The sequence below is a fragment of the Acomys russatus genome, chromosome 19 (genome assembly GCF_903995435.1).
Source record: "Acomys russatus chromosome 19, mAcoRus1.1, whole genome shotgun sequence".
NCBI classification, from domain to species: domain Eukaryota; kingdom Metazoa; phylum Chordata; class Mammalia; order Rodentia; family Muridae; genus Acomys; species Acomys russatus.
Window position 1 is genome coordinate 17,192,161 of NC_067155.1, and position 15,799 is coordinate 17,207,959.

Genomic DNA, 15,799 nt, shown 5'->3' on the forward strand with positions numbered 1-15,799 from the left:
GGTTGTCTCTGCCCTGCCTAGGCTTCCTGTCTCAGGTTCTAGGTGTGGCCTGGTTGCCTGGGTCCAGAGCAAGGAGACGGTGGCCTACAGTAGCCTCCTTGGTATCTGCCATGTCAGGCTAAAGTTCCCCACACGCTTTATTGATGATTTCTTTTTTCCTTTCTTTCTATTTTTCTTTCTTTCTTCTTTCTTTCTTTCTTTTTTTTTTTTTTTTTTTTTTTTTTTTTTTTTTTTTTTTTTTTTTTTTTTTTTTTTTTTTTGAGACAGGGTTTCTCTGTGTAGCCTTGGCTGTCCTGGACTCGCTTTGTAGACCAGACTGGCCTCAAACTCACAGCGATCCACCTGCCTCTGCCTCCTCGAGTGCTGGGATTAAAGGCGTGCGCCACCACCGCCCGGCTCTTTCTTTTTTTGAGACAGACGTCACGTGATGTAGCCCAAGTTGGCTGGCCATAACCTATAAGTCTTCCTGCCTCCAACTTGTGATGTTTCAGTAATTTTGAGGCAGGGTCTCATGTAGCTCAGGCTGTGTTTTGAATTCATAATCCTGTGTGCTTGCAGGGGTCCTCAGCTGCACCCAGCATATGACAACTTTCTTGCCAGTAAAATAGGGGCTCCCATGGCCAGGCCTGACACTAACAAGGTTCTTCTGGAATTTAATTATTTACTTTTTGGTTTTTCGAGACAAGAGGTTTCTCTGGGTAGCCTTATCAGTCCTGGACTCACTTTGTAGACCGGGCTGGCCTCGAACTCACAGCCACCCGCCTGCCTCTGCCTCCCGAGTGCTGGGATTACAGGTGTGCGCCATCTTGGAATTCAATTTGACTCCTCTTGCCCACTTTAGCTCTTGCCCCCGTGGCTCTGCGAACTGGGCCGTTGCAAGTGAGGTATGGCGTACAGAGACCTTCAGCTCCTGTGCAGTATGAGGAGCCTGGGCTTAGATACAGAATCCAAGATCCCGAGGCGTTGCAGACAGGAGTCTTCAGACACTCTGGGGGCCCAGCTGTTGGGGTGGGGTGGGGTGGTTACAGCAGCTATGTGTGTGGTGTGCCAGGGGGGTTGTCTGGCCAGGTCAATCATGGGCTAAGTTTCTTGTTTTTTCATACACCATTCCATGTAGCTAAGGATGACATTGAAATTCTTTAATTTATTTTTTTTTATTTTGGAGGGGGTGGCGTTTGAGACAGAGTTTTCTCTGTGTAGCCCTGGCTGGCCTGGATCTCCCCTCGTAGACTAGGCTGGTCTCAAACTCACAGCAATCCTCCTGCCTCTGCTTCCCGAGTGCTGGGATCAAAGAGGTACACCACCACCACTGACATTGAATTATTATTATTTTGTTGTGGTGGTGGTTTGTTTGTGTTTAAAGACAGGGCCTCTCTCTGTAGCCTTGGCTGTCCTAGACTCTCTCAGGCTGGCCTCGAACTCACAGCCACCCGCCTGCCTCTGCCTCCCAAGTGCTGGGATTAAAGGCGTGCGCCACCACGCCAGGTCTCTTATTATTATTCTTTTTACCCCTAAGGTTTATTTATTATGTACAGTGCTCTGCCTGCATGTACACCGACAGGCCAGAAGAGGGCGCCAGATCTCATTATAGATAGTTGTGAGCCACCATGTGGTTGCTGGGAATTGAATACAGTGCATTTGGAAAATGAGCCAGTGCTCCTAACCGCTGAGCCATCTCTCCAGCCCGACACTGAACTCTTAATCCTCCTGCCTCTACCTGCCAAGTGCTGGATGATAGTTACACACACCACCACGCCTGGTTTCCCTCGTGCTGGGAAATGGAACTCAGGACCTTGGTGCATGCTCGGCAAGCACTCCAGCAACTGAGCTCCTCTGTCTCAGTGGAGAGCTATGAAGGGCCATTGTATGGCAGTGGGTGGGTGGGTGGGTGGGCAGGGGCAGAATGTGACTGCCACAGCAGATGGGCCATTGTGTCCGGGAATGTGCCGCATGTGCCTGACCTTTTCCTGTGTGGCAGGAGTTGGCGGGCGGGCTGGCATGGCAGGTTGTGTGTGTGTGTGGTGGGGCGGGGGGTAAGTGCAGAGACAGTCTCCTCCTCCATGTTCCTAGTTAGGCCTGGCTGGAGGCTGCCCTCTCTTGGGTTGTGTGTCCTAACTGGGCACAACTTTGCTTGGCTTCTCTGAGGGTGTATTTCCAGAAGCAAAGCAGACATCTGGTAAACTCAAAATGGTGACACATGCCTGTAACCCCAGTATTCGGAGGCTGGAATGGGAGGCTCGGGAGTTCAAGGCCAGCTTCAGCTACATAGAGAAATTGAGGCCAAGGAGGGCTGAGACCCTGGCTCAAAACTCAAAGCGAGGGCTGGGAATGTAGCTCAGCTGGCAGGACGGTGGCCTTGTATGCACTAAGCCACGGGATACACTCCGGAGCAGGGAATAAACCAGGCATGGTGGGATTACAGGTATGTACTACCAGGCCTGGCTCTGCATTCAGGCTTTTGAGGCACTATGTGTCCCCAGCTGGCCTAGAAATAACTATATGGCACCTGAGGGCAAAGAGTTGCTAGAATCAGCACAGGGTCAGGCTCTCAGGAAGCTACAGGGCAGGGGGGTACACGGGGATGGGAGTTGGGGTGCAGTAATACTACTGTGTATGTTGTTATAGAGTCCCAGACCCGGACCCAGGAGGCCCAGGGAGCTGGAGGTGGCACTCAGGTGAGTGCTGCCTGGTACCACAAACCCTTCCAGATCTTTCTTGGGCCCCCGCCTGGTGCCCCATGGCCCTCTGTCTCTCCTTGGCAGGCAGCAAGACTTCAAAGAAAGAGTGAGATCCCTGTTCACAGCTTTGCATCGCCCGGAAAGGGACTTCTGTCAGGAGAAAAGCCAGTCACCCAGGAAGCGGTGAGGGGCCCTTCTCTCCGCCCGACTCATGCCATCCCTGCTCTGACTTCTCTGGCAAGCCCCAACCTCTACCCACCACAATCATCCCCCTGTGCCTCAGGCCTCCATCTTGTACCCCTCCCCCAGGCTCAGCGGCAGCTGCTTCATGAAGAGCTAAAGCTGGTCCTTCAGCAGAAGGAAGAGAGGAAAGAGGAGCCCGAGCCCCAGGTGACTCTCTGCAGAGCTATGGAGGCCAGGAGCCGCAGCGCTGAGGTGGGTGTCCACAGGCCAGGGTCACCAGAGGGCAAGTCCTGTCGTCTCTGGGCCTCAGGTGGGAAACCCAAGGCAGATGGGTGAGGGGCGTAGGATGGCATCTTAGCTTTCTTTCTTTTTTGGGTTTTGGAGGCAGAGTTTCTCTGTGTAGCCTTGGCTGTCCTGGACTCGCTTTGTAGATCAGGCTGGCCTCGCACTCACAGCGATCCGCCTGCCTCTGCCTCCCGAGTGCTGGGATTGAATGCGTGGGCCACCACCGCTCGGCTTTCATCTTAGCTTTCAAGTCCAAGGTCCGCCTGGGCCACTGAATTGCGATCCTGCGTCTCAGACAAAACAAAACAAAAACAAACAAAGGAAAAAAAAAAAAAAAACACTCAAAGCAGCTGATTGTTTGAATCACGGAGAGCTGGATGAACAGTGAATACCAGGCTTGGAAGAGCAGGCCTGTCATTCCCGCACAGAAAATGATGAAACAGGATCTCAAGTTCAAGGTCAACCTGAGCAACTTAGTAAGACTCTGTCTCAAAAAGGTTTTAAAAAAGGGGGGGGGGGTGGAGCGGTGGGGGAGAGATGGCTTAATTGGTTAAGAACACTGGCTGCTCTTCCAGGGGACCCGGGATTCCACTCCCAGCACCCACATGGAAGCTCACGATTGTCTATAACTCCAGTTCCAAGGGACATGACACCCTCAACAGGCATACGTGCAGGCAAAACACCAATGTACATGAAATATAAATAAACAAAAGGAAAACAAAAGTCGGTTAGCCATAGGCGGGCATGGTGGCGCACGCCTTTAATCCCAGCGCTCGGGAGGCAGAGGCAGGCGAATCTCTGTGAGTTCAAGGCCAGCCTGGTCTACAGAGTGAGTTGCAGGACAGCCAAGGCTACACAGAGAGACCCTGTCTCAGAAAAAAAAGAAAAGAAAAAAAAGAAAAAACCATCTGTAACTCCTGTTCCAAGAGATCGACACACTCCTCTGACCGCCACTGACGCCAGCATGCGTGTGGTGCACAGGCATACACGCAGACAAAACGCCAATGCATATAAAAGTCTTTTGTTGGTCTTGTTTTTGTATTTCCCGTCCCCCCAGTCTTTTAAAACTAAATTAAAAATATCTGGCCATGATGGCACAGGCCTTTAAAACCTAGCACTTAGGAGGCAGAGGCAGGTGGATTTCTGAGAACTTAAGGCCAGTCTGGTATTCATAGTGAGTTTCAGAACAGAGCCATGAGACCCTGTCTTGAAACAACAACAAAAACAAATTAACAGAACTAATTCATCAGAGGAGACTAGTATAACTAGGCATGGATGCTTGCTTATGATATTAGCACTTGTACTCAAGAAGCTGAGGCAGGAGGACTACTGTGAGTTAGAGGCTAACCTGGACTACAGGGTAAGACCCTGAGTCAAAATACCCTCCTATAAAGAACGGGTAAGAAACCCTGTCTCAAAAAACAAACAAAGCCTGGCGTAGTGGCACACGCCTTTAATCCCAGCTCTCGGGAGGCAGAGGCAGGCTGATGGCTGAGAGTTCGAGGCCAGCCTGGCCTGCAAAGTGAGTCTAGGACACAGAGAAACCCTGTCTTGAAAAAAACAAAAATGAAAAATAAAACTTTCTAGGCTTTATTGCCTTCTCATAACTTAAAAAAAAAAAAAAAAAAAAAAAAATAGGGAGGATGCAATGAGGTGCTGCCCAGTGGGGAGCCGAAGGACCACACTATTTCCAGAACAGACCCCCTACCCCCCTCCACAACTCTTCTATTGTCTTGCACTGCTCTGCCCTAGTCCCTTCACGCCACTGCAGTCTGTTTTTCCTGGCTGATCTCAGCGGTTTCGTCCCTGCCTGTTCAAGTCACAGGTCACAACCAGAGGCTCCTTCCATATCACCCAGCTTTGCAGTACAGCAGTGCCCGGAAGCGCTGGCCCGCAAGACGAACACACCGGCCCCTGGTTTCCTAGACAGAATCAGACCTTTCGCTTCCCCCTTTCTGGGAAGCAGATGTGAACAAATCCTCAGAGCTGCGGCCAGTAAATACCACGAATACCACTTCTACTGTGGTCACCATTCATTACCCACGCACCCCACCTCACTGGATTCCCTGTCCCGGGGGAGTTATTCATGTCTCGGAGTGAGAGAGTTCACGCGCAACGGCAGTCTCACATATATTCAAGCCCACAGGGGGCAAGGTCCTTCATGGCTTAAGGGTGCTTTCTTTCTTCTTTTTTTTGGTTTTTTGAGACAGGGTTTCTCTGTGTAGCCTTGGCTGTCCTGGACTCACTCTGTAGACCAGGCTGGCCCCTAACTCACAGTGATCCACCTGCCTCTGCCTCCCGAGTGCTGGGATGAAAGGCAGGAGCCACCACTGCCCGGCTTGGGTGGCTCCCTTTCTTAGAAGCATATGTCCTTGTTTTGGAGGACTAACTACTATCAAGTGGATTATTTTATACAAGTGCTTTGGTTTGTTTGCTGAATGCTGTGTTGGGAACAGAACCCAGGACCTCGCGTGTGCTAGGCAAGGGCTCTGCCACTGCCTTAAATCCCTAGGCTTCTTGTGCAGTTATTATTAAAGCCCTACCTGGCCTTTAGGATATGAATATGGATATTGGAGTTGATATGTTGTTTTATGCCTTTAATCCCAACACTGGAAGGTGGATCTCTGTGAGTTCGAGGCTTTCAAAGCCCGTGTGGGCTACAGAAGTCTCTGTCTCAAAAGGAAGGAGAAGGGATGGGAGGGAGGGAGGGAGGGAAGAAAAAGGGTAGGGAGGAATGGAGGAAGGAAAACCAAGCCTCACAAAATCGCCTCTTTGGCTCTCTTGGCCCCGCCCTCCAAGCGGCCCCTCCCGACGATCTGGGCCGGGCACTCACCCCCTCTGCTCCCAGCCCCCGCCCCTTGCCTTTCCGGACCCCGACTCCCCCGGAGAGCAAGCCGGAGAGCAAGGCTGTTTAACCGCAAACGCAGGAACGCCATGGGGAGCTCTTGGCGAGTGGCCGTCCTAGAGCCCCATGGCGACCCCTCGCCGCCCCCTGTAGGAACTGAGACGAGCGGAGTTGGTGGAGATTATCGTGGAGACCGAGGCGCAAACCGGGGTCAGCGGCTTCAACGTGGCGGGAGGCGGCAAAGAAGGGATCTTCGTCCGCGAGCTGCGCGAGGACTCACCAGCGGCCAGGAGCCTCAGCTTGCAGGAAGGTGGGCGTGGCCTGGGTGTGGCAGGGCGGGGCCGGCGCGCGGGGGCGGAGCTAAGAACCTGCCTAGGAAAACGGAGACCTGGGGGTGTGGCCTGGAGAGGGCGGGGCGGGTCTGGTCTGAGGGGGCGGAGTTAGGAATCTGTTTTGGGGCGGGGCCTAGGGGCCTGGTGGGGCAGAGCTGAGCTGCGCGGGTGTGGTTAGTTAGGTATCTGCCTACAGTCCTGGCAGAAGTGCAATTGAAGCTGTACTTATCTGTGAGGAGGCGGGGTTAAAGGGCCTGTAGCGAGACTTCCCTTGTTCTTCTCCTGAATCTTAGTTCTACTGCTGATTTACGTCTCATTCACTGTTTTAGGGGCTCAGCGAAATTAAGACAGGGCTTCATGGAGCGTAGGCTCACACCGAACTCACTATACAGCTGAGCGTAGCCTGATTCCATCTCCCAGGTGCTAGGATTACAGGCACGAGCCACTATGCCCGGCTTTCCAACTCCTTTTTAAGATTTGCTGTTTTGTTTTTCGAAACAGGGTCTCTCTGTGTAGCCTTGGCTATTCTGGACTAGCTTTGTCGACCAGGCTGGCCTCGAACTCACAGCGATCCTCCTGCCTCTGCCTCCCGAGTGCTGGGATTAAAGGCGTGCGCCACCACGCCTGGCTCCTTTTTAAATTTTTGAGTCTAAGTTCTTTGAGTTGGCCTTGAATTTCCTGTGTAACCCGGGCTGGCTTTAAACTAAAAAAAAAAAAAAAAAAAAAAATTGTTGGTTTGGATGTTTTGCTACAAAGTACATCGGTGTCCCATATTTCTTTGTCACTGTCCCATGTGTCTTTGTACCCTCGGAGGCCAAAAGAGAGCACGGAACCCTCTGTGAGCCATCACATGGTGCTAGGACTCAAACATGGATCCGGTAGAATAGTGGAGAACACTCTTTTTTTGTTGTTTGTTTTTGTTTTTTGAGACAGGGTTTCATTGTGTGGCCTTGGCTGTTCTTTACTGGCTTTGTAGAGCAGGCTGGCCTCGAACTCACAGGGATCCACCTGCCTCTGCCTCCCCAGTGCTGGGATTAAAGGCGTGCGCCACCACTGCCGGGCTACAGAGAGCACTCTTAACTGCTGAGCCATCCTGCCAGCCTTTCTGTCTCAGCCTCCGGGGTAGCTGGGATGACAAGCCTGAGTGACCATGTCCAGCTGTCACCGTGATTATTTGGGGCCAGTTCATTGCCTATGTTGGACTCCCAGAAGCCTCGTGATATTTCCGTGTCTCCGTATTTTCATCTTCAGATGGGAATAATTAGGACTGAGGTCATGAGGTTATTAATGTAGCTTACTTAAGTGAGTCAAGTTTTGCAAACAGCACACAGCTAAGTGTCACACAGTAAGCACTGTGTAAATGCTAATTACAGTCCTACTGGGGCAGAAGAGGTGGAGTTAAGTTGAGGTGGAGAGAGGAGCTTAATTAAATGGAAGACTTTTTTTTTTTGGTTTTGGTTTTGTTTTTTTCGAGACAGGGTTTCTCTGTGTAGCCTTGGCTGTCCTGAACTTACTTTGTAGACCAGGCTGGCTTCGAACTCACAGAGATCCCCCTGCCTCTGCCTCCTGGAGTGCTGAGATTACAGCCGTGTACCCCTGCACGCTGCTCTTGTTTTTGTTGTTGTTTGTTTGTTTGTTTGCTTTGTTTTTTTGGCTTTTAAACTCAAAGGATAATTTCATTACAGACTGGGAGAAAAACACCAAGGCAGATGAGCTGTAAGTCTTAGGAATTGCTGAGTGGAAAGAGAGGAAGAGAGAAAGCCGCCGGGTCTTTAAGTTTAAGAAGTAGTCAGATGGCTAAAGGGGGCGGGGCTCAGAGAAAGAGTTGGAAAACACTCTGTCAAGGAAAGCATGCCCAGGTTCTGAGCAGTATCCAAGAGACAGAAACAGAAAAGAAAGAAGAGGAACAGTTACCAGGCTCCAAAGTGCTACATGATAGAAGCTGGGCAAAAAGTTGCCTAGGCAACTCTCTGGTGTGGTGGTACACACCTGTAATCCCAGCACTCGGGGAGGCAGAGGCAGGTGGATCGCTGTGAGTTCCAGGCCTGCCTGGTCTATAAAGTGAGTCCAGGATGCCCAAGGCTACACAGAGAAACTTTAAAAAAAAAAAAAAAAAAAAAGATTTATTTTTCATTTATTATGTATACAATGCTCTACCTGCATGTACACCACAGGTCAGAAGATCACATTATAGATGGTTGTGAGCCACCGTGTTGCTGGGAATTGAACTCAGGACCTCTGGAGGAGCAGTCAGTGCTCTTAACTGCTGAGCCATCTCTGCAGGCCCCAACCCACATTTTTAAAAAACAATCTTTATTTAGTTTTATTTTATGTGCATAGGTCTTGGAATTGGAGTTACAGACAGCACTGAGCTGCCATGTGGGTGCTAGGAATTGAACCCGGGTCCTATGGAAGAGCAGACAGCGCTCTTGACCATCTCTTCAGCCCCGGCAACCCACTTTCTAAATCCCAGCCCTTAAGCCAAGGCAGGTGCATCTCTGTTCATTTGAAGCCAGTGTGTCTAGACAAAGACAATTTAAGTTCTGAATCTTCTGTCAGTGTGTCTGTCAGTCTTAGCGGTTGAGGTGGAAGCAGACGGGTCAGGGGTTTAAGATCATCCTTGGCATTAAAAAAAAAAAAAAAGATCACTCTTGGCTATTAGTAAACTAGACTACAGGAAACCCGTGTGGGCGCTCACGGATGCTAACATTTGATTCTAACCACAGAAGAAACCCTCTGAATGATTGGGGGGGGGGGCGGGGGGGATGGGAGAGTGGAGAGGCAACCGGAAGTAGCCTGAGTGGATTGGTTCCATCTGGAAAGGGGCGGGGCTAAAGCCAAGGGACCAAGCTTTGCTCTTAGATCCCTTACGTCCGAGGATTCCTCTCTCAAGCCAGAGGCCAGTGACCAAAGAGGGTCAAAAATCTGGGCCTTGGGGGGGGGGGGGCGCGGGGGAGGCGCTGGAGAGGTGGCTCAGAGGTTAAGAGCATTGGCTGTTCCTTCCAAAGGTTCTGAGTTCAATTCCCCGCAACCACATGGTGGCTCACAACCGTCTACCAGGCGTACGTACAGGCAGAACACCTTCTAATAAATAAATAAATCTTAAGGGGGAAAAAGACAAAAACAAAACCAAAAAACGGTCTGCCGGGCAGTGGCAGCAGAGGCAGGGCAGAGGCAGGCAGATCTGTGAGTTCAAGGCCGTCCTAGTCTACAGAGTGAGTTCCAGGACCGCCAAGGCTACACAGAGAAACCCCGTCTTGAAAAACAAAACAAAGCTGGGCAGTGGTGGCGCACGCCTTTAATCCCAGCACTCGGGAGGCAGAGGCAGGTGGATCGCTGTGAGTTCGAGGCCAGCCTGGTCTACAAAGCGAGTCCAGGGCAGCCAGGGCTACACAGAGAGATCCCGGTCCAGTGTGGGTGGAGTCAGGAGACGTTCACTCCCAGCCCTCGTCCGCCTCTCTTGCAGGGGACCAGCTATTGAGTGCGCGCGTGTTCTTTGACAACTTCAAATATGAGGACGCACTTCGCCTTCTGCAATGCGCCGAGCCCTACAAAGTCTCCTTCTGCCTGAAGCGCACTGTGCCCACCGGGGACCTGGCGCTGCGGCCCGGGACGGTGTCTGGCTACGAGATGAAGGGCCCGCGGGCCAAAGTGGCCAAGCTGGTACGCGTGCTTAGCCCAGTCCCGGTCCAGGGCTGCCCCAGCGACCAGGTCTCTGCGCCGTAAATCCTACTCGCTGCCACCATGGCCCACTCTGGCCTCTCTGTCTTGTCACTAACCCAACACTAATCCACCCTCAGCCCCCTTGCTCTCTGCTCCTGAGCGCCGGTTCTATCAGAGGGTGCGCCTATCAGAAGGTGGCTCTTTCCCATCCCCCACCATGGGACCCAGGCTCATTAGGGGTCATGGAGCCCTGGAAGGCCAGATTCTGTTAGGTTACTGAGGGACCCAAGTTTCTTTTCCTCTCTGGGTCTCAATTTCCCCATCTCTACAGTGAGGATGTTGGGGCCTGGAATTTTGGGGGTCCCTATTATTACAGCTCTATCCAGTCACTGTGAGATTCTGCAAGTCATTGCCTTCCTGGGGTGAAGTGACCGGCAGTAAGGTGGATGTGTTTTGGGGTATACTCAACCCCCAATACACCCCCCAACCTGGTATAATACTAGGTGGGTTATTTCTCTGTCCCCTCCCAGCCTCCCACTGTCCCACAGCCTCCTGCCTCTCTCCTCTCTCTTCAGAACATCCAGAGTCTGTCCCCCGTGAAGAAGAAGAAGATGGTAGCAGGGACCCTGGGGACCCCCGCAGATCTGGGCCCTGTTGACGTCGAGTTCTCTTTTCCCAAGTTCTCCCGACTGCGTCGGGGTCTCAAAGCCGAGGCTGCCAAGGGGCCTGTCCCGGCTGCCTCTTCCCGTCGGCGTCTGCAGCTGCCTCGGCTACGTGTCCGAGAAGTGGCCGAAGAGGCCCAGGTTGCCCGAATGGCTGCTGCCGCTCCTCCCCCAAGGAAGGCCAAGGCCGAGGCTGAGGCGACCACAGGAGCTGGCTTCACAGCCCCTCAGATAGAGCTAGTTGGGCCTCGGCTGCCAAGCGCTGAGGTGGGTGTCCCTCAGGCCCTTCACCTGCCGTCCCTTGGGCTAGGGGCCCCAGCCGCCCCAGCTGTGGAGCCCCCAGCCGTAGGAATCCAGATTCCACAGGTAGAGCTCCCCACCTTGCCTTCTCTACCTACTCTTCCCACAATCCCATGCCTCGACACCCAGGAAGGGGCTGTAGTGGTGAAAGTCCCCACGCTGGATGTGGTAGCACCTTCCATGGGGGTGGACTTGGCTTTGCCAGGTGCCGAGGTAGAGAAGGCTCAGGGAGAGGTACCCGAGGTAGCCCTGAAGATGCCCCGCCTCAGTTTCCCTCGCTTTGGGGTAAGAGGGAAGGCAGCGACTGAAGCCAAAGTGGTCAAGGGCAGCCCTGAAACCAAAGCAAAGGGTCCCAGACTTCGAATGCCCACCTTTGGGCTTTCTCTCCTGGAACCCCGGCCCTCTGGCCCTGAAGCTGTCGCTGAGGGCAAGCTGAAGCTACCAACACTCAAGATGCCCTCTTTTGGCATTGGTGTGGCCGGGCCTGAGGTCAAGGCACCCAAAGGGCCCGAAGTGAAGCTCCCTAAGATGCCTGATGTCAAACTTCCGAAAGTGCCCGAGGCAGCCATCCCAGATGTGCAACTCCCTGAGGTACAGCTGCCCAAAATGTCAGAGATGAAACTCCCCAAGATACCTGAGATGGCCGTACCCGACGTTCGCCTTCCGGAAGTACAGCTGCCCAAAGTCCCTGAGGTGAAAGTTCCAGAGATGAAGCTCCCTAAGATGCCCGAGATGGCCGTGCCTGATGTCCACCTTCCTGAGGTACAGCTCCCGAAAGTTCCAGAGATGAAACTCCCTAAGATGCCCGAGATGGCCGTGCCTGACGTTCGACTCCCGGAAGTTCAGCTACCCAAAGTTTCTGAGATGAAGCTCCCTAAGATGCCTGAAATGGCCGTGCCTGACGTTCGACTCCCGGAAGTTCAGCTACCCAAAGTGTCTGAGATGAAGCTCCCTAAGATGCCCGAAATGGCCGTGCCTGACGTTCGACTCCCGGAAGTTCAGCTACCCAAAGTGTCTGAGATGAAGCTCCCTAAGATGCCCGAAATGGCCGTGCCTGATGTTCGACTCCCGGAAGTTCAGCTACCCAAAGTGTCTGAGATGAAGCTCCCTAAGATGCCCGAGATGACCCTGCCTGACGTTCGACTCCCGGAAGTTCAGTTGCCCAAAGTGCCTGACATGAAACTTCCTGAAATGAAGCTCCCAGAAATAAAACTCCCCAAAGTGCCCGAGATGGCCGTGCCTGATGTCCACCTCCCAGAGGTGCAGCTGCCCAAAGTGTCAGACATCCGGCTGCCTGAAATGCAAGTGCCCCAGGTCCCAGAAGTGTGTCTTCCCAAGGTGCCAGAGGTGAGGTTGTCCAAGGCCCCTGAGGTGCAGAGAAAATCTGCAGGAGTGGAGCAAGCAGAAGGCACCGAATTTAGTTTCAAGTTGCCCAAGGTGACCATGCCCAAGTTGGGGAAGGTAGGCAAGCCTGGTGAGGCAGGTATTGAGGTTCCAGACAAACTCATGACACTTCCTTGTCTGCAGCCAGAAGTGGGCACTGAGGCAGCCCGTGTCGGTGGCCCTGTGCTCTCTCTACCCTCTGTTGAACTTGACTTGCCTGGGGCCCTGGGCCTGGAGGGACAAATCCAAGAAACCCTCTCGGGCAAAGTGGAGACACCGGAGGGCCCCAGGGTGGCAGCGGGTGCCGGAGAGGTGGGCTTTCGGATGCCTTCTGTGGAGATTGTCACACCACAGCTGCCCACAGCTGAAGTTGAGGAAGAGCAGCTAGAGTTGGTGGAGGTGAAAGGCAAACCCACTTCCAAGTTCTCTCTGCCCAAATTTGGACTTCCGGGGTCCAAAGTGGTCAAGGCGGAGGCGGAGGGGCCTGGGCGAGCCCCCAAGCTGAAGGTAGCCAAGTTTGGTATCTCACTTCCCAAAGCTCGCGTGGGAAGTGATGCTGAAGGGAAGGGAGCTGGGGAAGTGGGGCTGCTGCCTGCCCTTGATCTGTCCATCCCACAGCTTAGCCTGGATGCTCACCTGCCCTCAGGCAAGGTGGAGGGAGCAGGAGCTGAGAGCAAGCCCAAGGGGTCCAAGTTTGCTCTGCCCAAGTTTGGGGTAAAAGGCCGGGACTCTGAAGCTGACGAACTAGTGGCGGGAGAGGCTGGGCTCGAGGGGAAAGGACGGGGCTGGGATGGGAAGGTGAAGATGCCCAGGCTGAAGATGCCATCTTTTGGGCTGTCCCGAGGGAAGGAAGCGGGAAGTCAGAATGGACGTGTCAGCCCTGTGGAAAAGCTGGAGGCCATAGCCGGGCAGCTTAAGATCCCCGAGGTGGAATTGGTCACACCTGGAGCTCAGGATACAGGGGAGGTCACCAGTGGTGTGAAACCATCAGGCCTGCAGGTGTCCACCACGAGGCAGGTGGTTGCGGAGGGCCAGGAGGGAGTGCTGAGGGTGCCCACACTAGGTGTCTCTCTGCCCCAGGTGGAACTGGCCAGCTTTGGAGAGGCAGGCACTGAGATCACAGCCCCCTCCGCAGAGGGCACAGCAGGCTCTAGGGTCCAGGTGCCCCAGGTGATGCTGCAGTTGCCTGGAACCCAGGTGGCAGGTGGTGATCTGTTAGTGGGCGAGGGCGTCTTCAAGATGCCCACAGTGACAGTGCCCCAGCTAGAGCTGGATGTGGGGCTGAGCCACGAAGCCCAGGCTGGTGAAGCAGCCAAGAGCGAGGGTGGGTTAAAGCTGAAGTTGCCCGTGCTGGGCGCGGGAGGCAAAGGAGAGGATGCTGAGCACCAGGGCGCCGAGGCCCAGCGCGCCTTCCGCCTCTCATTGCCTGACGTGGAACTCGCTTCCCCAGTGAGCAGCCACGCGGAGTACCAAGTGGTCGAGGGTGAAGGGGATGGAGGACACAAGCTCAAGGTTCGGCTGCCCCTGTTTGGTCTGGTGAGGGCTAAGGAAGGAACAGATGTCGGAGAAAAGGCCAAGAGCCCGAAGCTCAGGCTGCCCAAAGTGGGCTTCAGTCAAAGCGAGTCAGTGTCCGGAGAAGGCTCTCCAAGCCCAGAGGAGGAGGAAGGCGGCAGTGGGGAAGGGGTTTCAGGTCGCCGGGGTCGGGTGAGGGTCCGTTTGCCTCGGGTAGGCTTGGCTTCCCCGACTAAAGTCTCTAAGGGACAGGAGGGCGAAGCAACCTCCAAGTCCCCAGTTGGGGAGAAGTCACCCAAATTCCGTTTTCCCAGGGTGTCTCTAAGCCCCAAAGCCCGGAGTGGGAGCAGGGACCGAGAAGAAGGAGGATTCAGGGTCCGACTGCCCAATGTGGGGTTTTCAGAGGCAGCAGCTCCAGGCTCCAACAGGATTGAGGGGACCCAGGCTGCTGGCCTCTGAAGCCCCAAGACAGCTGTGGATCCCCGCTTGCCCCACCCCACCCCCCACCCCCGCCCCCACCCCATCTTCCCATGCCCTGACCCAACTCCTCCTTTTGTGTGTGACATTACTAGCACTAATTCTCAGAGGGCTTGAAATTGAGCAACTGACTGAGGCAGGAGCCAGTGGCAGGTGCCATCTCATTGGCGGAAGTGCCTGTATATCATGCCAAGCTATGTGAATAAAATAATTCAAAAGTTGCCATGTGCCCTGGTTCCTGGTGGTGGTGGTGGTGGTGGTGGTGGTGATGGTGTGTGTGTGTGTGTGTGTGTGTGTGTGTGTGTGTGTAGACAAGGTCTCCTTATGTTCCCCCAACTGGCTTATATTTTTGTTTTTGTCTTTATTTTTGAGACGGAGTCTCTCTGTGTAGCCTTGGCTGTCCTGGACTTAACTTGTAGGCCAGGCTGGCCTCGAACTCACAGAGATCCGCCTGCCTCTGCCTCCCCGAGGGCTGGGATTACAGGTGTGCACTTGCTCTTGCCCTACAGTTTCCAAGGCCTTTGAGGAGAGAGGCCAGCAGAGCACACAGGGATCCTCTGCAGGGAGTGAGCTGTCCTCTGCAAGTAAACTGTTGCCCATCTTCCCTTCCCATAGGCAAGATTTTATATTACTTTTGGTGGTCTAAGGATTACCTTTGTGTATGCAAGGCAAGCATTCTACCCAGAACTACAGCCCTAGCCTTTTAAGAAATGTTTTCTTTTTTTTTTTTTTTAAGATTTATTTATTATTATGTATACAGTGCTCTGCCTGCATGTACACCTGCAGACCAGAAGAGAGCACCAGGTGGCATTATAGATGGTTGTGAGCCACCATGTGGTTGCTGGGAATTGAACTCAAGACCTCTGGAAGAGCAGCCAGTGCTCTTAACCTCTGAGCCATCTCTCCAGCCCCCTTTTTTTTCTAGTTTTTTTAGACAGAGTTTCTCTGTGTAGCCTTGGCTGTCCTCAACTCACTTTGTAGACCAGGCTGGCCTCGAACTTACAGTCATCTGCCTGCCTCTGTGTCCCGAGTGCTGGGATTAAAGGCGTGCACCAACATGCCCAGCTCTGGCTACAAAATTTTAATTTACTATTTTATGTGTATGTGGTCTCAGTGCCTGTGGAGACTAGACATAACAGACTAGAAAGCACCAGACCATGTGAGTGCTAGGTAGGACACGCCCAGGTCCTCTGGAACAGAGGCCAGTGTTCCTAACTACTGAGCTGTTTCTCCCCTCCCCTCCCCTCCCCCCCTTTGGCTTGTTTGTTTTTCTTCTCTTCTTTGAGACAAGAGTTTCATATAGCCCAGACTAGTCTCAAACTAGCCAAAGATGACCTAGATTTTTTGATCCTGCCTCTGCAGCCCAAGAGCTGGGATCAGGATCGGAGATGTGTGCCACCATGCCTGCTTTTATGTGGTGCTACGAATGCAGCTCAGACACCCAAGACTACACAGAGAAATCCTATCTCAAAAAAAAAA

At 53.3% G+C, this 15,799-nt stretch overlaps 1 protein-coding gene across 1 annotated transcript; it reads left to right on the forward strand.

Annotated features, from left to right (window-relative positions):
* The first annotated feature begins 2,747 nt into the window (after positions 1 to 2,747).
* Positions 2,748 to 14,340, forward strand: Prx (periaxin). The gene is made up of 5 exons (XM_051162663.1): positions 2,748 to 2,861; positions 2,988 to 3,113; positions 6,145 to 6,301; positions 9,790 to 9,986; positions 10,562 to 14,340. The coding sequence occupies exons 2-5, from the start codon at positions 3,087 to 3,089 to the stop codon at positions 14,300 to 14,302; spliced, it is 4,122 nt and encodes a 1,373-aa protein (XP_051018620.1). The 5' UTR covers positions 2,748 to 2,861; positions 2,988 to 3,086; the 3' UTR covers positions 14,303 to 14,340.
* Positions 14,341 to 15,799: the final 1,459 nt, after the last annotated feature.

Coding starts and splice junctions, on each gene's coding strand:
- Prx (XM_051162663.1), top strand. CDS start 3,087: ATGGAGGCCAGGAGCCGCAGCGCTGAG. Junction 3,114..6,144: donor CCAGGAGCCGCAGCGCTGAG/GTGGGTGTCCAC, acceptor CGCCCCCTGTAG/GAACTGAGACGAGCGGAGTT. Junction 6,302..9,789: donor GAGCCTCAGCTTGCAGGAAG/GTGGGCGTGGCC, acceptor CCTCTCTTGCAG/GGGACCAGCTATTGAGTGCG.